Consider the following 20,662-nt stretch of genomic DNA (forward strand, 5'->3'; position numbering starts at 1 on the left):
TTCACCTTGTGGTGCATGTTTCGCTCGTGAAGAACCTACCAACGCAAACTCCTCCTCAACCAGATTTGCCATCTACTTGCACTACATTGGATTTTGGTATTAATCCTTTATGTGTTCTCAACTCCAAACTGGGACATGTAGGACCATATCCATAGAGCTGGTACTTGTTCAGGGTCGTCCTTGCCAGTGTCTTATTGTACTTCGGAGAACAAAAATTCCCTTGAGGTGGCATAGCCGAATGCACCTGCCTAGGGTCATGCAGATTTCGAAGGAGGGGAATTATCACAACAGAGCCCACTACCGCCATGATGATGCTCACTATGACCCTAGCTTAGCAGCATAGCTAGAGTGTGAGTCGTGGCTGTGCCCACTGTACCGTGCTGAGAGCATATGTATTCCACAGCTAAAATGTGAGAGGGGTATGAAAGAATAAGAACTTAGTTGTAACTCACCTAGTTCCTCCCCTTTTGCTCAACTCCCCCCCCCCCCACCACGAAAAAACTACAACCGATGCTGAATTAGGGGAGGATCTTAAACCTATTTGGTGAGTTGCCATTAGGGGAGGATTGTTACACAACTCAATCGATCAATCCCATGTATGGTAGGGAAATTAAATGGGACTAAATACCTCACTGTCCATTTCTTTTTAGGTATCAGCATAATTTTTTTGAAGTGTTTTTGAGAAACGTGGTCCCTTAGGGCCCGATTCATTAAGAAGAAAAGAATTGCCCGGTTAATCAACGAAAACCAGGCGAAAACCGTTACAACACGCCCCCAAAAGGGTACCATTAGCCCATGCCGACCCCGAGGCCACGCACCAGGCGAGCCGCCGGCTCCGTCACCCGAGCAACCCAAAGCCAACACTCTACAACCAGAACCGAAGCCGCCGCTCCGGCGTCCACACCGACCGCAAGGCCGCGCACCAGGCGAGCCGTCAGCCCTGCCGCCCGAGCGACTGCAGCAAACACCCTACAACCATGTCCGAAGCCGCCGCTCCGACATACATATGAAAACCTCACTCGCTGACCCCGAGGATGCACTCCAGCGAGCCACCAGCTTCGTCGCCCAAGCAACCAGAGCCGACACCCAACGACCATCTCGGGAGCTGCTACTCCGCCATCCACGCCGACCCTGAGGCCGCGCACCATGCTGGTCAACGACACTGCCATCCACGTGACCAATGCCGGCACCCCTCCATGACCATGAGCTCCGGAGCCGCCAATCCCACATCCACGCCGACCCTGAGGCCATGAACCACCCGCAGGGCCGGTCCTGAAAATTTGGGGGCCCGGGGCGAGACTAAAACTCGGGGCCCTTAATATACACATCATAACAATAGCTATGAATATAAATAACAAATAAACGATTTTCAATACCAGTTAAATACATCCAAAACCAGTGTGCATAGCAAGTAACTTATACATATTACCTTATAGAATTCTTCTAACATTCCTTGAGGCGGAGTAACTTATGATGGGGTTGATATCAATATCATCCAATATTTTTTCTCAATGCATAATGTTGCTAAACCATTTACCTCTCTTGAGTCGTTGCTGACCTCAAATAGATGTTCACAAATTTCAACTTGTAAAAGGTTCTTTCGACCGACGTGACAGTCCAAGGCACAATAAATAACATGCAATAAGCAATGGATATATTAGGATAACATCCGATGGATTTCCTACATTCTCAATGCCACTTACATTGTTACCGTGGATGTTGGTGTCGATGTTTACTTCTTCCTTGTCATATTCTGAATTCCAATTGGTTGCTCTTCCACTATGACAACTATGGCCAACTCATCATCCGCGTTTATATATCTAAGTACTAGAAGCATTAGTAATTTAGTATTACTCTTGAAAAAGTATGAATATCTCCCCCTTGAAAAAGTATTACATTGTTACCGTGGATGTTGGTGTCGATGTTTACTTCTTCTAGATCACATGATAAGACACAGTGCTAAAAATAAACAAATAAATAAATGCATCAATTGGTCAGCGGTGCCGCTGTGCAGGCTATGCATCTAGAAACCCCAATATGAACGTATGCTATACCTTGGATGGTTGAATCGTCGATGGACCGAACAGAGAGCGAAGCAGCGAATTGTAATTGGTGGACGACCTAAATTATATAAAGGAATCAGCGAAATTACGATCTAGGAGAAAGGGGAAAGGAGCGTCGAGCGCGTAGTCGCAAAGAGGCGACGAGTCAACGGCCGGTGGGAATTGATGCGTTGATGCATGGGTGATAGAAGGGATCAGTCGGTTCCTTTTTTTACGTGAGCATCTATAAACGCAGGGACAAGCCGATCGCTGGCTGGCTCCGTGCCTCGCTGCGTGCGTACAAGGGTCTTCTTGCGTGCAGTTCTCCGTGAGGCCCAGCCCTCCGACCCATCGAATTTTCCTTATCAGTCAAAATACATTGGGCCAGAGCCTACCTAATGCACCTGGGGAGGGGCCCCAGGATTTGGGGGGCCCGGGGCGGCCGCCCCCCTTCCCCCCTCAGGGCCGGCCCAGAGCCGATAACTCTCACAGGACAAGTACACTCCAGAACGATGCCTCCAATAAGGACCGTGACACCAAAGCGCCGCCATCGTCCGCTCCAGGAGCCTGGAACAAGGGTTTCCCCCAGAATGCGAGAGAAGAGGCCGTAGGCCCTCGAATGACGCTGCCTCCATGAAGGTGCGCAGCGCCCATAGGCGTCGCCGTCGTCTGCTCCAGCCAAGGCAAGATCATGGCTTTTGCCCCGAGCAGCCAAGGAAGCTCTTCCCTTGAACCGGCACACGAGAGCCACCGCCCGCCTGAACCACCACCAGAGCCCAAAGCCACCGATCAGAACAGTCCCATCGCCGCCACCTGCACCACGCAGAGCCGCCGGCAAGGCTACCCATCACCACCGCAGGAGCCAGAAACGGACACATCTGGACAAATTTGGCACCCAGCGCAACAGCACCAGCCAACCCACCCAGGGCCGGCCCTGAGGGGGGCAGGGGGGCGGCCGCCCCGGGCCCCCCAAATCCTGGGGCCCCTCCCCAGGTGCATTAGGTAGGCTCTGGCCCAATGTATTTTGACTGATAAGGAAAATTCGATGGGTCGGAGGGCTGGGCCTCACGAAGAACTGCACGCAAGAAGACCCTTGTACGCACGCAGTGAGGCACAGAGCCAGCCAGCGATCGGCTTGTCCCTGCGTTTATAGATGTTCACGTAAAAAAAGGAACTGACTAATCCCTTCTATCACGCATGCATCAACGCATCAATTCCCACCGACCGTCCACTACTAGAAAAAGGGCTATAGATGGGATTGATACTAATGGCGCACCAGACAAGCGGTGCGACATTAGTATATACTAATGGCGCACCACCTACTGATACGCCATTAGAGTTGAAACTACTAATGGCGCACCTGGCCCAGGGTGCGCCATTAGTATCAAAAAAAAAATTTAACTAGTGCGCCTGTCCAAACATACTAATGGCGCATCCAGATACAGTGCGCCATTACTAGTTGTAACTAGTAATGGCGCATCAGCCGGAAAGTGCGCCACTAATGTTGTTTTTTATTATATTTTTATTCCCTTTTTTGCAAAACTACTAATGGCGCACTGTTCCACCGTGCGCCATTACTAGTTTAAACTAGTAATGGCGCACTGTGGGACAGTGCGCCATTAGTATTTTTTTTGCAAAACTACTAATGGCGCAGCACCAGGAGGTGCGCCATTAGTAACCTGGATTACTAATGGCGCATTTAGAGTTGGTGCGCCATTAGTAAGTGGGCAGCAACAAGATATTTTGGACAGCCTCTCCTACCCACACTCACTTTCTCCCCACTTCATTCTCTCCACCTCCTCCTTGTCTCGGGTGCCTCCTCTTTTTCACCTCATTTCCACCATAGATTCATTCAATTTAAGTGGTTAAATTACCTTGTTTTGATAGGTAAGTAAGGGGGGAAGCTATATTTATGTTGTTCTCCCTACAACAATGTGCACATGCACTTTTTATGGCCTAGCTAGATCTATGTATGTTCGTGGTGTTGCATATGTGTTTGTGTTTGGAGGTGTACCGGTATTTAAAATTCAATAGTTGCCAATATTTTTCCGGAATGTTGATTCATTCCCGTTTCGGTGAGAATTTTGGCATTAAGCATTCTTTTTGGTCCTATTTTTAGGGAAAGTCATGCCAAATTTTTTCTTGGTTCTAAAATATCGTTTTGCTCTACCCCGCAGGCGACCATGGTCCGCATGATGACCGAAGGCATCGTGAATAGGTTTTTGAGGTCCGCGAAGGCCGAGATGCTTCAAAAGAACGAGACGGAGATAAGATGTCCGTGTCGAAGATGCAAGCTAAAGAGCCTTATTGCGGACCCGGAATCCGGGCAGGTGCGGGACCACCTGCTCTTGCGTGGTTTCATGGATGGCTATCGGTGGCAAGGTGATGAAGATGACTACGAAGTCGTCCATGGGGGCCGGGCAAGAAATGAGGAAGGGCAGCAAGACAACCACCGCGGCTCGAGCGGGCGAGAAGACGAAGAATCCCGAGGAGATGATCACGACGGTGATGTTGTACACAGTCATCATGTAGAAGATGCAGGACATGATGATGAGGAAGATGCCGGAGCAGTCGACGGGCATGATCATGAAGATGATGATGCCGGCGGAGCAGACGACGCTGGACCATCGATGGGCTGGGTGCAGGACCCTCATATTCAAGAGCTGCTTCTCAAGCAGACGGATAACGCAAGAGCTGCCGCCTGAGAGAAAGCCAAGATGGATCAACTTGAGTTAGACGCGGTTACTCCATTGTATGAAGGATGCAGGCCCGAGGATACCCGCCTGAAAGTAATGCTCATGGCTCTGGAGATGAAGGTAAAACACAAAATGACCGACACATGCTTCGACGAGAACATATCATTCTGGCACGAACGTCTTCCCGAGGGGAACAAGTGCCCGACCAGTTTGGAGGAGGCGAAGAAAATCGTGTGTCCTCTGGATTTACCGCACGTGAAATACCATGTGTGCATGAACAATTGCATCATTTATCGGGATGAGCACGCGGAGTCTACCATATGTCCGGTGTGCGGCGTCACTCGATACAAGAAGAGGAAGAAAGCTCCTCGAAAAGTGGTGTGGTACTTTCCGATCACTCCTCGTCTGCAGCGGTATTTCGCGGACCCTAAGGTAGCAAAGCTCCTGCGTTGGCACGTGGATAGGGAGGAGAAGAAGCGAGAAGATGACGCAAATGATCCGGAGATAGATAAAAAAGACAAGATGCTGAGTCACCCTAAGGATGCGAGCCAGTGGCAAGCGTTGAACTTCGAAGACCCAGAATTTGGGAATGATCCAAGGAACATCGTGCTGGGCGCGAGCACCGATGGAGTCAATCCGTTTGGCAGCCAGAGAAGCACACATAGCACCTGGCCTGTGTTTGTGTGGATGTACAACCTTCCCCCCTGGTTGTGCATGAAGAGGAAGTACATTCACATGAGTATGCTAATTGAAAGACCGAAACAACCAGGGAACAACATCAATCTGTATCTGGGGCTGCTGAAAGAGGAGCTTGACACGCTGTGGAAAACACCAGCCAATACGTGGGACGCCGCAGAGAAAGAATATTTCCCTATGAGAGCCGTGCTGCTCACGACGGTGCACGACTATCTCGGTTACGGATATGTCGTGGGGCAGGTGGTCCACGGATTTTCTGGATGCGTCAGGTGCATGGATGACACAACGTATCGCCAGCTAGATAGAGATCTCGGGTCTTCGAAAACCGTGTTCATGGGACATCGAAGGTGGCTTCGCGACGATGACCCATGGAGAAAACGCAAGGATCTGTTTGATGGTGAAACCGAACCCCGAGGACGCCCGCGTACGAGGAGCGGCGAGGAAATAGACGAGCTGTTGAAAAATTGGAAAGACTGCCCACTGCTGGGAAAGAAGCAAAAGGCGCCAGAGCCGGGAAAGAAGCGAAAGGCGCCAGAGCCGCTGCTGAAGGTATGGAAAACGAGGTCTGTTTTCTGGGACTTGTCGTACTGGAAGATCCACCGTGTGCCTCACAGCCTTGATGTCATGCATATCACGAAGAACGTGTGCGAGAGTTTGCTTGGTACCCTGCTCAACATGCCAGAGAGGACCAAAGATGGGCCGAAAGCAAGGGCAGACTTGAAATCAATGGGCATCAGGCAGGAGCTTCACGCTATATATGATGATCATGATGATGATGATGATGAGGCGAAGCAGGACACGGAAAGTCGTCACAAAGGCAAAAAGGCCAAGAAGACCGGAAATGACTACCCTCCCGCGTGCTTCACTCTAAGTCAGGAGGAGATCAAGCAGTTTTTCACCTGCCTCGTAGGAGTAAAACTTCCTTACGGTTACGCGGGGAAGATAAGCAGATACCTAGACCCAGCAAAGCTGAAGTTCAGCGGGATGAAGTCTCACGACTGTCACGTGCTGATGACGCAGATACTTCCAGTTGCAATCCGTGGGATCATGGATGCGCACGTCCGTGAAACCCTATTTGGCCTATGCAACTTTTTCGACGTCATCTCTCGGAAGTCTGTTGGCGTGAGGCAACTCAGAAGGCTACAGGAAGAGATCGTGGTGATACTATGCGAGCTTGAGATGTACTTCCCACCCGCATTCTTCGATGTTATGGTGCATCTGCTGGTCCATATTGTGGACGATATCATCCAACTCAGGCCGACGTTCCTGCACAGCATGATGCCGTTCGAAAGGATGAATGGTGTCATCAAAGGATACGTTCGCAACATGTCACGTCTAGAGGGAAGCATAGCCAGGGGCTTTCTGACCGAAGAGTGCATCTCCTACTACACGAATTATCTAGGCATCGAGAACCCCATTGGTCTGCCTGTCAACAGGCACCTCGGCAGGCTCGCTGGATGGGGTCACCATGAGGGTCGTCGCGAAATGCATGTCGACTTCGAGGGTCGACTCGCCGACTTTGAAAGAGCAAACCTAGTCGCGCTACAACACATAGACGTGGTCGATCCTTGGGTGGTACAGCACAAAACCTTTATTAAGAAGACGTACAATGACCGAGGCCAACAGAGGACGGACGGAGATATACTCAAAGAGCACAACTCATGTTTCACGCGTTGGTTCAAGCAGAAGCTTCTGTCGTACCCTTTACATGAGGATTCTTCCGCGGAATAACAACTCATATTCGCCTTGTCACAGGGCGCCGAGCACAACCTGATGACCTATGAGGCGTACGATATCAACGGCTACACATTCTACACCGAGGCCAAGGACATGAAGAGTGATGGTTATCAGAACTCCGGGGTAACGATGGAATCCTACACCGGTAACGACAAGGACAGATACTACGGAAGGATCGAGGAGATCTGGGAGCTGAGCTACGCTGGAGAGAAGGTCCCGATGTTCCGTGTCAGATGGGCCAAGAGTGTCCTAAAAGAAGACCGGTATTTCACCACCATGGTTATACCCGAAGCCAAATCCAAGACCGCGGGCGCAAACGTCACCGCGAAAAATGAGCCATGGGTACTGGCTTCCCAAGTGGACCAATGCTTCTTCATTACCGACCCGTCAAAGCCCAGTCGTGTTGTCGTGAGGAGAGGCAAAAGGAAGATCATCGGAATGGATGGAGTAGCCAATGAGCAAGACTTCGACAAGTATGGCGACCCGAGGATCGAACATGACGACGATGATGAAGTAGCAGCATACACCACAAGAAGAAGCAGGACCACCCTACCTAAAGGACGTCCGTTCCACAGAAGAACTCCATTTGCGAAAAAGAAGGGCAAGAAGATTGTGAACAGATAGTTAGCTAAGATCGATTGTATTTAAATCGTAGCCTTCATTTCTCGATTGTATTTCATGGGCACTTTTTGAACTATCATGAATATTTTTAAATTTCATGGACACTCGATCTCGATCCCCCTCCATCTCGATCGCTATCCCACCTCGCCAGATCCGGCCCCCCTCGCGGCCGAGCACCCCCCGGTCCACCAGCCGCCGCCGCCGACCCCCCGCACCCTCGATTCCCCTACTCAACTGCCGCCGCCGACCCCCCGCACCCCTCCCCTACTCAACCGCCGCCGCCGACCCCCCGCACCCCTCCCCTACTCAACCGCCGCCGCCGACCCCCCTGGACCCCGCGCACCCTCCCCCGCTCCACCGGCATTACTGTTTGATGTAATTTTTAAAAAAATTATTACTGTCTTATAAAAAAATATTACTATTATGATTTAAACAAGTTTGAACATATTTAAACACAAATAAGTATCAAACAACATTTTAAATGGATAAAAAAAATTGTGGAGCCTGGGAATCGAACCCAGGACCTCCTGGTGTGAGAACTGGCTGCTGACCAGTCGAGCTAGTAGAGGGAACTTGGTGTGGATCAGGTCAGGTGGAAGATAACCTGTTGGCTCGAGCAGAAATCAAAAAAAAATACTAATGGCGCACCACGGTGGGGTGCGCCATTAGTATGGATATACTTATGGCGCACCGAGGGGTTGTGCGCCATTAGTATTGTGCCCGGCCCCATCCATATTCCCCTCCCTCCCCGGCCCCTCCCTATCCCCTCTCTCTCCCTCGCCCTCGCCCTCGATCCCCTTCCCCTCTCCTCTCCCGACGCCGCTGCCCCGCCGCCCCGACGCCACCTCGACGCTGCCCCGCCGCCCCGACGCCGCCTCGACACTGCCCCGCCGCCCCGACGCCGCCTCGACCCCCCGACATCCTTGGTGGGAGCCCCTACATTGCCGGATTTGTCGTCGTCTTCAACCTACAGTCACCGGCGCGTCCGCGACGATTGTCGCCGTTCTGCTGCTCCTAAGCCACCAACGGGCCATCGTGTGCCTCCTCGGTGAGGCACTCAACCATTCCCTTCTCCTTCCCATGCGGAACCGCCGTCGTATTCGTCGCTCTGTTCGAGGCCGAAGCCATCGTCCTCCATGGCCACGAGCTCGTCGTGGCCGTGCTTTTTCCTCGCGTCTCTGGCCGCCCCAGTTCGCCCCCTCGCGCGTATGCACCTGCCCACGGTCGCGCCCCGCCCGCTGCCTTGCAACAGCTGCTGCTGCGCGCGCCTGTAGCCGCCACTGCCGTGTCTAACAGCTGCTGCTGCTAGACATTGAATCGTGCTGCTTCCTTCTTCAGTTAACCCAAGTGTCAATTTTTTTTCAGTTTCGTCAAAATAAAAATGTACAAGGAGTCATTCTGTCCAACTCTGCTGAAAAATAGTTTTCTTGAGTTTTGATCATCAAGAGGACTCATCTTGTAAACGAACTCGTGCTGATAGTTGCAGCTTGCATTAGCTACAATTTCAAGTCTTGTGGTTGTGATTACTTGACTACCTTTTTGGTTTTCTAGAAACACGCAGTGAATAATTTCCCGTACTGATTCATCCCATATATCATCAATGACAAAGAAGTACCTAAAAAAGTTTAACATCAAGCATGCACTCTGCTCTTTTGTGTGATATGGGACTTGGGACTTGGGAATTGGTTCTTTTTTACTACAGTCTTGCTGCTATAGTATGGCTCTGTTCTTGGTGGAGTACAATTTTGTATAAAATGAAATGCAAGGTTGCTGATACTGTAACCCAGATCACACAGATCAATTTTTTTTCAATTTATGCAACTGTAAGAGTACCAACCAGATTACACAAATCATTTTTGATCTGCAAGGTTGTTGTTGCTGTGATGGAGTAACTCTGTAAGATGGAGTACATGAGTACTGTAGTAGTAACTCTTGATTAATTATGGCATTGTGTGTCATAATTTGCTAGGTTGCATGGCATGTGCTGGATGAAGCTTATGGTGTAGTATCTTAATTGACTGATGTTGATGAACCTTTCCTGTACATATTTGGTTTGGTTGATTGCTGCATGAGCTAGATGAAATGATCTATTTCTCCTGATGTGAAATGATCCCTTTCTCCTGAAATGTTGATTAGTTTCCGTTTCGGTTGAGAATGGGGCACTCCTAGGTCAAGAAAATTAGCAAAGGTCATGCCCAATTTTCTTGACCTAGAAGGTGCCCGATTCTCAACCGAAACTTTTATTTGTGAGCCTTGAGAAGATTAATTGGTTCCACAATGCAAGCCAACTTTTATTTCTCTTGCCTGGTTCCACTAAGATGTGTTATTGCAAGCTATTAATTATTTTTCAGTTGTGAGCCTTGAGAAGATTAATTTTTTCCTATATTGTAGCTTTAACAGTTTTCAGTGTTCCATCCTTCTAGTCTCCTATGTTGAATAGAGACATACAATTTTCAGTGTTAAATCAATTGTGTGATCTCTTTTTCTATGTTTCAAGGACTGCCCAATACAAGTAAAGCAATTTGTTCTGATCAGTCAACTGTGAGTGAATCAGGATGTTGATTAATGTGAGGGATTCACTTGCTGCTCCACTATTATAATTTGGCAGCTCAAAACTATATGTAGTATGCTTTGTGTGGAGTTTTTTCTTCAGTTTTGGCCACTATTGATGTTTAATACTTCATACAAAACACATGATAAAAAAATGACTCGATTTACTATAAAAACTACCTTTTGGCCACTATTTTTTTATTTTTACTAGCATGTTACCATTAAAATAGTGGTGAAAGTTTTGCTTGTTACTTAGAGTAGTATAAAAGACATTTTGGACCAAAACAAGTTTCTGGTATAGTTAGAAGACGCCTGACCCATTGCTTGAGCCTTGTATTGCAAGTTGATGAAATTCGATTTGTTAGTGACTAGCTAGCTCATTCATTTCTAAAAAGCATGCGATGAGCTAGAACCCAGACATCTATGCTATCTGACTCCATGAGCCTCTACGCAGACCAAATGTAGCCCAACATAGAATTCTCCTTGGTTCGACAAACCCTAAATGATGAGACCATGATCTTGTTCCTTGACAATAACCAACTTTTTGACCAAACTTTGTTCCTATTTATAGAGAAACATGGCCAACAATGATGAGGCCGGGGGTTCGGGCGGCAAGAAATTCTGGGAGCTGTCCCAGGAGATGGAGGAACAACCTCACTTGTATGAGGACGCCGCCTTCCCCACCGATCCTGAGACCACTGATGGTACCGCCGAGGATGACCCCACTGATGCCACCACTGATGGTGCTGCCGAGGATGCCACCACTGATGATGGCGGTGCACGCACAGATGGCAGCCAACCGAAGAGGCAACGGAAGGACCGGCGCCCGACCGTGCTCCGCACCCTCAAGGAGGAAGTTACTGAAGTGGACTCCAACGGGAATCCAACGACGCCCGAACGAATAGTCAAGGGGTACTCGCTTCAGCTCGGGTGCATTCTCCGGAGCACCGTCTCGATCAACACCGAGAACCTCAGGCATCCTGACCGAGGGAATTTGCGCAACCTCCTCTTCACGAAGCTGCACGAACGATACAAGTTCCCCGCTGAATTTGAAAACACAAGCCTCAAAGGGAATAAAGTGAACAATGCTGCCCTCACGAAGATGAGCACGGCCCTGTCTACTTGGAAAAGCAATGTGAAGAGAATGATCGAGAAAGGTGAGAGTTATGAGAAGATCAAGGAGAAAAATCCTTCAATCACCGAAGATGACTACAACGACTTCAAGATCAATTGCTCGAGCACCGCAAGCTTCGAATCAAGTAAGTGGGGGAAAGAAATGCGGGAGCTGAACTTAGGGGAACACACACTCGGTCCCGGCGGTTACAGAGTGGCGGAGCCTATATGGGACAAGGAGAAGGCGGACCGTGCCGAGCAAGGCCTACCGCCCCTCTTCGATAAATACGGTGACAAGCAGACCAGGAACTTTGTCAGGGCCCGGTACAAGAAGGACCCGAAAACAAAGGAGCTTACCACGGATCCGAAGACTAGGGCGCTTGAGCTTGTTCTGGTAAGGAATACACCCCCGCGTAATTAGCCCATATGGTTGCATTCTAATTAATGAAGCCAAATTTCTAAATGGTTCACATTCCTTCCGCAGGCAACTGAAAGCAGTAGCGCGGGGTCGACTAAGAGCAACCCTTGGGACACCACTCTAAATAGGGCGTTGAATGTAATGAAGAACAAGGATAAGCTCAGTAAGCCGACGTCAGCTGGTCGTGTGGCCGGCAAAGGCTTGTCGACAAAATGGTCGTCATACTATAACACTGGTGGGCGAAAGGAGAAAAAGACCAGCTCGGAAAGCCAGGCGCGCGAGGTTCAAGAACTCAGGGCACAGGTGGCACAGATTCCGGAGATTGTCCAAGAGCAAGTGCAACAACAACTCGGAGCGATGATCACCGCCATTGTGCCTACCTTGATCCAGGGGATTAGTGCGTGGATTGCGGGCGGCCAACAGGGGCCGCCCCCGATTCCTAGCTTCACGGCCAGCAACTCGCAGAACGCAATGGCGGGGCCATTGGTGTCTCCGGCGGAGGCGGCACGGGAGCTTAATGCACCCGGGTGTACGCCGGCCGGCACCTCTGCAGCAAGCGGCCCCTCCGTCAATTGCACGCCCGCCGTTGGCGGTGCCTCGACATTAGCCGAGCTCGACGCCATCATCATGGTAACTAATTAAGCCTCTCTCGGCCGAGGACTTCATCTCCTTGCCTTTGACTGGGCATCCCTGACGCCCTACATGTTTTCGCAGGGCGCCGCCGACATTCCGTGCACTCTCCTGCACTTCGTGAGCAACGAGTTGGTCGATGTCGCCAAGGGCAAAATCGTTCAACCGGGCAACCCCTTGTTCCACGGTACCCAGATGCCACCCAACTTGTTTAGGGTTCAACTGGTTCGGGTGCTGCCAGGCTGCGACGAGTTGTTACCTCCGATTCGACCCGTCGGGGCCGACGATGATGACATGATGACCCTCAGCGCTTGCCTGAGCTGGCCCCTGCTTTGGCCGAAGAGCCAGATTCGTTTGGGAGCGGGGGACACCACCCCAAAGACAACACCGCCAGTCGTGCCGCCGCCAAGTCGGCCCCATGGCAAGACCGCCGCAACGGTGCCGGACATCCCTATGCCACTGGATCCAAACATGCATATGGCACAGGATCAGAACGACGATGACGACGATACATTTGCCAACATCGATCAGTACTTTGCCGATCATGGGTACGGTGGCGACTTCATGGGGCCTCCTTCTCAAGAACCCAACCCAACAAAAGACGTGCGCGATCTAGCTGGTACCGCGGAGAAGCCAAGTTGCAACAGGCGTCGTCTGCAGTTCAGCTCTCAGGAAACGCCTCCAGCTGCCGACTTCACCGATCCTCAGATAGGCGAGGTGCGAAATATGATCAGCCCCAACACACTCAAGAAGGTGGTCTGTGAGCAGAACTCGGTCCCATTACAGGAGAAGAAGAAGGCACGCAAAAGAAAGACTAACAAGGGTGCGGGCCAGCCGGCACCGAGTACGATCCGTGCTCAGGACGGGCCACCTTCACCTGAGGATATCTCGAGGAGGGTGCATGTGGCGGGTAGGCCGATGCTACCGAGAAATATGCTCGATGCTGCAACCGGTGCTATGCGGAGTCTGCATGACAGTGTTCTTTCTTTGGAGAAGCGGCGTCTCGGAGAGAAGGATGTGGCATACCCGGTTTTTGCGGCCAAGGTGCCAGAGGGCAAGGGCTTTGTGGATAACTCCATCGGGGGTACGATCGTCCTGCGGTTTGATGACATCCACGCTATGTTGAACCTTCATCCGTTGCACTACACCTTCGTTCGGCTATTTTCGCTGAGTATGGAGATGCGGATCATTCGCGACAAGACCCCGGACATCGTGATAGTCGACCCCTTCTACATGCGTGCCAAGATCTTGGGCAGCGCTGGGGACCGGCAAGTCGCGAGTTCTTACCTCGAAGGCGTCATTCTGGCAAACCAAGATAAGGATAACTTCCTCGTGCCTTACTTTCCCGAGTAAGTCCTCCCCTCAACCGCCCCGTAACATATGAATTCTTAGATTTCGATCGTTTTTCTTTTAACATTCCGTGTTTTCTGCAGTGACATACATTGCACGCTCATCCTCCTAAGCCCCAAATATTCCATGGCCACGTATTTCGACCCGGACCGTCAGTCGAACGTAGACTACACAAATGTCAAGAAGGTTCTTGATGATGTTCTCCCCGGCTACGTCAAATCTGGAGGCACCTTCACCAGGCCTATTCGTAAGTACGGCAAGCACGTGTTCTCCCACAATACGACGTTCTGCTGCGTCAAGCAGCCGCCTGGCGGTCAGAAGGGTGCCTACTACGCCATCCATCACATGCGGGCGATCGTACGGGACCATCATCACCTTCTGCTACCGAGTAGACTCAAAGATTGGGCCGCGAGCGTGTCGGCAATCCAGGACGCGGACATCAGACAAGAATTCTTTCGCATCCAGTCGGAGTTTGCGGAAATCATCCATCAAGATGTCCTTCGTACCTCGGGGCAGTTCTACCTCAGAAATCAACCGTCCAACAGTGACATCGACACAATCCTACAAATGCAGGCTGACAACGCCCGTTCTTTCATGACTCCCACGATAGACGGCGGCTTCATCCACGCTCTGGTCCCTTGAGTCGAGTCGAAAGCAGTGATGCTGTGTCTAGTTCTGAAACATCGATTGGCTCATGTTGTAATTAAACTTTAATGAACTTGTAGTATGTCTCTTTGGTTTCGAGAGTCGTTCAACTTAAGATGTAATCGATGCTATTAATGTCTTGCTTTTCTCTTTCGATCGTTCTGTTGCATACTTATATATTGCTTATGTATTGTCTGTGAATTGGTACTAACGTTTCGTTTGGCTACTGCATAGCGATGCCGTGGTATGTCGTGTACAAGGGTAAGGTTCCCGGAGTCTACGACGACTGGGAGGAGTGTCAGAGACAGGTTCACCGATTCAGCGGCAACAGTTACAAAGGGTACGCCACTAGGGCCGAGGCCGAATCTAGATACACCCGCTATCTAGCGGGAGAGGGGAGGGAGCGTTGGAGGAACCGGATGAAGACGAGTTTCATCGTGATGATGCTCATCGTGATGACCGCATCTCTCTTCTATGTGATGGTAGTTTAGATGATCGATATCGACTTGTAATGTGAAGACAAACTCGCGGTCTCGAGACTTGTAATATAATGTTCTATCTTTGTTCGGTCTTTTCAATTCGGAGACTAATATGATGAATTGTATTCGGAGACTAAAACGATGAATTGTATTCAGAGACTAATCTTCTATTGTATTCGATGAATCTGTTGTTGATGTGTGCTGTTTATATTTTGTCCAATTATACATTTTGTAACCTGTGCAAAAAACAGAAAATTAAAAAATAAAAAAAAACCTAATATTCATACTAATGGCGCATCACATCATAGTGCGCCATTAGTATGCCAAAGGATACTAATGGCACATCATTAAACAGTGCGCCATTAGTATGCCGAACTTACTAATGGCGCATCTCGTTGTCGTGCGCCATTAGTATGCCAAAGCACCTGGGTATACATGGCCCCCTGGGAGGCATACTAATGGCGCACTGTTATATATACTAATGGCGCATCCGAGGTGCGCCATTAGTATACCAGATACTAATGGCGCACCCGTGGTGCGCCATTAGTAAAATATACTAATGGCGTGCTACTAATGGCGCACCACTAATGCGCCATTAATGGCCAAATTAGGTGCGCCATTAGTAGGCCTTTTCCTAGTAGTGGTCGACTCGTCGCCTCTTTACGACTACGCGCTCGACGCTCCATTCCCCTTTCTCCTAGATCGTAATTTCGCCGATTCCTTTATATAATTTAGATCGTCCGCCGATTACAATTCGCTGCTTCGCTCTCTGTTCGGTCCATCGGCGATTCGACCATCCAAGGTATACCATACGTTCATATTGGGGTTTCTGGATGCATAGCCTGCACAGTGGCACCGCTGACCAATTGATGCATTTATTTATTTGTTTATTTTTAGCACTGTGTCTTATCATGTGATCTGGAAGAAGTAAACATCGACACCAACATTCACGGTAACAATGTAATACTTTTTCAAGGGGGAGATATTCATACTTTTTCAAGAGTAATACTAAATTACTAATGCTTCTAGTACTTAGATATATAAACGCTGATGATGAGTTGGCCATAGTTGTCATAGTGGAAGAGCAACCAATTGGAATTCAGAATATGACAAGGAAGAAGTAAACATCGACACCAACATCCACGGTAACAATGTAAGTGGCATTGAGAATGTAGGAAATTCATCGGATGTTATCCTAATATATCCATTGCTTATTGCATGTTATTTACTGTGCCTTGGACTGTCACGTTGGTCGAAAGAACCTTTTACAAGTTGAAATTTGTGAACATCTATTTGAGGTCAGCAACGACTCAAGAGAGGTAAATGGTTTAGCAACATTATGCATTGAGAAAAAATATTGGATAATATTGATATCAACCCCATCATAAGTTACTCCGCCTCAAGGAATGTTACAAGAATTCTATAAGGTAATATGTATAAGTTACTTGCTATGCACACTGGTTTTGGATGTATTTAACTGGTATTGAAAATCGTTTATTTGTTATTTATATTCATAGCTATTGTTATGATGTGTATATTAAGGGTCTCGAGTTTTAGTCTCGCCCCGGTCCCCCAAATTTTCAGGACCGGCCCTGAACCCACCAGCCACTGCCAAGCGTCCTTGACACGACGGAGGGCCGATGCACTGCCGAGGAGTACCGATGCCCCCGAGCTTCAACCGTGGCGCTACCCACGTAGCCACCACGTCCGCCGTCACCGAAGAAAAGGTCCGGAGCCGCCGCCCCGGCGTCCGAGCACCACCGCGCACTGCACGCCATCACACTCTCCAGATCCAACTCGCTGGAGCAGCAGCACACCCCGCATCACCGCATGACCTCCGGGCAGCAAATCCTCGTCGCTGGCCACCCAAAGCGCCACCGTGCGCCATCACGCGACCCAGCGGGTGCACCACCGCGCCTCTTGAGCAGCTTCCCGCGCCACCACGCGCCCGCATCTGGCCAAGAGCCGCGCCCTTGAAGCTCCCTCGCGCACCAGCGCGCCCAGCAGACCTGGATCCGCCCACGGGAGGCACCTCCGTGCAGCACACGCGCGCCCACGCCTGCGGCGCACCTCGCAGGCGCACACGGGCCAAGCCACCAGATCCGCGCGGCAGGAGGCCACCGCGCCCGCCCCGGCCAGATCCACGCCCACGTGCACCAGCGCGCCCATCCATCCACCGCCGGACGCCGCCACTCCGCGCGGCTGCGTAGCGAAGCATCGAGCTCTAGCGGGAGCACCGGGATAGAGCATCCACCGAGGCGGCCGGCCCGCGCCGTCCAACCCCAAGCGGGAAGAGGAGAAGGACGCACCGCTGCCGCGCCGCGGGCTTTGCCCGGCGACGCCAAGATCGACAACGATACTCTCTGTCCAGTCATTATTGCAGGCATATATACCATTTAATTAATGAATTTATCGGATTCGGTTTACTCTTTGTATACATATACGTGTTAGTTAATACTGTTACTCCCATCAGTTTTCTCGAAGCTGTCGTTTTAGACAAAAGGAACATCTAACTTTCGAAAATACTCCACTGTACCTTCTGTCCTCACTATTCATTTTTGCATCAAAGTTAGTGCAAGCAAACTTCTCTTTTCTTTCCTCCAAATAAATGAACATTTGAATTTTATACTTTACAGATCAAACATCACACAAGTACTATTATGTGTAGAAATGTATTCAGATTTTTGGCGCAACATATTTTTTTTTAAATGCATGATACAACAATTCAAAATTTGGAATTTGACCAATTTATGTTACATAAAAAAACAAAAAAAAATTATACAAAGATTGGCACTTGTGTATAGTTGACCTGCCAAGTTTTAAGGTCAAATGATCTCTTTGAAAGAAAAAAAATAGAAATTTTTATATAAGGATAGCACAGCACAAATCTTGACGCAAAGTGAATGGTCTCAATAGAAGGTACAATGGTATTGTAGTACAACAAATCTACATTTCAAAAATTTGAACCGCGCAGGGCTCTAGTAACAAGTCGTGCTGAAGAGCGACGCTCCTCGGTCGCTCCCGCGGGCGGCCAGGAACGCACCCTAGCCGCCACCCAAGCCACACCCCGCCGCCCTTCCTCCCCTCGCCGCCGCTTGAGGAAGGGCTTCCCCTAGGCCGTTGGCATATGTTCGTCTATGCTGACGGCCCCGATAAAATGTCGTCGGCATCCGCATTATTCCGGTAGTATTACCTCAAGATTTGTGCTGCTATCCTTATATAGAAATTCTCTTTTTTGTTTCTTTCAAAGAGAACATTTGACCTTAAAACTTGGCAGGCCAACTATACACAAGTGCCAATCTTTGTATAAAATGTTTTTGGTTTTTTTGATGTAACATAAATTGGTTAAATTTTGAATTTTGAATTGGTTGTATCATGCATTTAAAAAAATTATGTTGCGCCAAAAATCCGAATACATTTCTGCACATGGTAGTACTTGTGTGATGTTGATATGTAAAGTATCGAATTGTTATTTGGAAAAAACAGAAATTTGCTTACACGAACTTTGATGCAAAAATGAACAGTGAGGACAGAAGGTATAGAGGGTACAATCAGAACTTTTTTTTAAATGGTCACCGAGGGGGAAAGGCTCCCCACCTAAATATATTTCAAAGAGCACCGTTGTTACACATAGTTACAGGTTTCTAGAGGAGAGGAACTCGCGCCACAGATTGGCGTGGTTCATGAGAGTTTGAGACTTAAGCCTATGAGACCAAACAATTAGGTCATCAAGAATGGCAATATTTGTACCACTAGCATCGATCTCCAAGCTTTGAAAAACTTTCTTGTTCCTTGCATCACAGATTTTCCATAGGATTAGAAGGAACATGAATGAGGTAACCGAGGAGGGCTGGTCGGTCGGGAGAGGTGAGTGGAAAAGTTGTCTAATCGGAGTAAACGAGGGCTGAATGCCAATCCGCTGCCAAATCCGCACAGCAGCCGGACAAGTGAAGAAGAGATGCTCGCGGTCCTCCACTGAGTGGCCGCACCGCGGACAGGTACAGGTGTCCAAGATGTGCTTCCGATGCAGGTTCTTCCTGGTGTTGAGGCGATCCAGGTAGAACAACCAGCCGAAGATCATAACTTTCTTCGGCACCCGTGAGTCCCAAATGATCTCAAGAGCGGGGTCGGCGAGCTGGTCTGTAAGAGCTGTGTATGCTCCTCGAGTGGAGAAGGCCGCCCCGTTGAGCAGCCGCCGAGTGTCCTGGACCTACGAGAGAGTCACATCCTGCAACAAGGAGTTTAGAGAGGCAAGTTCTGCAATCGCAGTAGTGGTTAGCCGATTGCGAATAGCAAGTTCAACCCCATCCTACATAACAGTGTTAACCATGGCATTCTTGTTTTGTGTGGTGGGAGAAGAGAGCGGGGTAAACTAGGGCTAGTGGCTCGGGCTTGAGCCAGCAATCTAACCAGAAGAAGCTGGAGCAACCATCACCAATGGTGCATTGTGAAATCTCTCTCGGGCTCTGAAGGTGTTTAAAAATGGTTTTTGCCAAGAAAGAGCTGTTCTTACCATGGCCGATGTGGAGGGGGGAGTGGTGTAAGCCCTAGTGTTTCCAGGGAAGGTTGGAGGAGTGTAAAAATTTGTAGGCGAATTTCAGCAGCAAGCAAAAGTTTTGTACACGCAGGTTCTTAACACCTAGACCACCAGCTACTTTGGGGGTACAAACTTTGTCCCAAGCAAACAAGCATTTTTCCCCAGAGCAAGTCTCATCGTCGGACCAGAAGAAGGTGCGTCTACGTTTGTCGATAGCTTCTAAAACCTGGATGGGAAGCGAGAAGCACAATATGAAGTAAGTAGGGAGACTATCCAGGACCGCGGAGAGGAGGACGAGCTTGCCCCCACGCGAGAGGAGGAGAGCACACCATCCAGCAAGGTAAATATCACAACGATCAATCAAGGGTTGGAAGGCCGAGGACGGGAGCTTGAAGGGGGAGAGGGGCAGGCCCCAGTAAGTTTGAGGGAAGCAGGATATATTGGTTGCGAGGTCGTGGGCCATGCCAGCGGCGTCATTTGGATCGACATTGAGGGGGATGAAAGTTGTTTTTGAGAAGTTGATTTGGAGTCCAGTAGCAGCTGCGAAGGCGTCAAGAGTTTGTTTCAAGTGTTTGGCGGCCGTGGGAGTAGCCTTAACAATAATAAGAGTGTTGTCTGTGTATTGGAGGATTGGGCAAGGGAGGTTGGTGCTGAGAGGGGGCAGAAGCAGTCCATCATGGCGAGCCTTGATGAACATTTGTTGAAGGATATCAGCGACAATAATAAACAGGTAGGGGGAGAGTGGATCGCCCTGACGAAGCCCATTTTTGCAGGCGATCCAATGGCCCAGAATGCCGTTAAGCAGAACAGTCGTGAGACCAGTGGAAAGAAGCGAGCGAATCCAGTCACACCAGCGGCTAGGGAAGCCCCTGACTTGCAGGGTGTGAAGGAGGGAGTCCCAGCAAATTGAGTCAAAGGCTTTGCGGAAGTCAAGTTTAACGATGAGGGTGGGCGCATTCCTTTTGACACAACAGTGCAAAAATGTCAGCAGTGTAGAGGAAGTTCTTCGAGATATTGCGGCCGGAGAGGAAGCCTGTTTGGTCTGCATGAACTAGGAGAGGGATGAGGGGTGTCAGTGTCAAAACCGGCGGATCTCGGGTAAGGGGTCCCGAACTGTGCGTCTAAGGCGGATGGTAACAGGAGGCAGG

The 20,662-nt window shown here is 49.6% G+C and overlaps 1 protein-coding gene across 1 annotated transcript; it reads right to left on the reverse strand.

The window, feature by feature from the left end:
• Positions 1 to 18,611: 18,611 nt before the first annotated feature.
• On the reverse strand, positions 18,612 to 19,977 carry LOC147984726 (uncharacterized). Its single transcript, XM_087541230.1, has 2 exons — positions 19,648 to 19,977; positions 18,612 to 19,187 (listed from the first exon to the last, which is right to left on the reverse strand). The coding sequence occupies exons 1-2, from the start codon at positions 19,975 to 19,977 to the stop codon at positions 18,612 to 18,614; spliced, it is 906 nt and encodes a 301-aa protein (XP_087397356.1).
• Positions 19,978 to 20,662: the final 685 nt, after the last annotated feature.

The sequence above is a fragment of the Triticum urartu genome, chromosome 2A, assembly GCF_056163025.1.
Source record: "Triticum urartu cultivar PI428250 chromosome 2A, HENAU_Tu73, whole genome shotgun sequence".
Lineage (NCBI taxonomy): Eukaryota > Viridiplantae > Streptophyta > Magnoliopsida > Poales > Poaceae > Triticum > Triticum urartu.

Bases quoted from the DNA above. Each gene is read 5' to 3' on its own strand.
- LOC147984726 (XM_087541230.1), bottom strand. From the start codon at position 19,977: ATGGCCCACGACCTCGCAACCAATATATCCTGCTTCCCTCAAACTTAC. The intron at 19,188-19,647 runs GTTTGTACCCCC...ACTCTCTCGTAG, and splicing joins GCTTGTTTGCTTGGGACAAA to GTCCAGGACACTCGGCGGCT.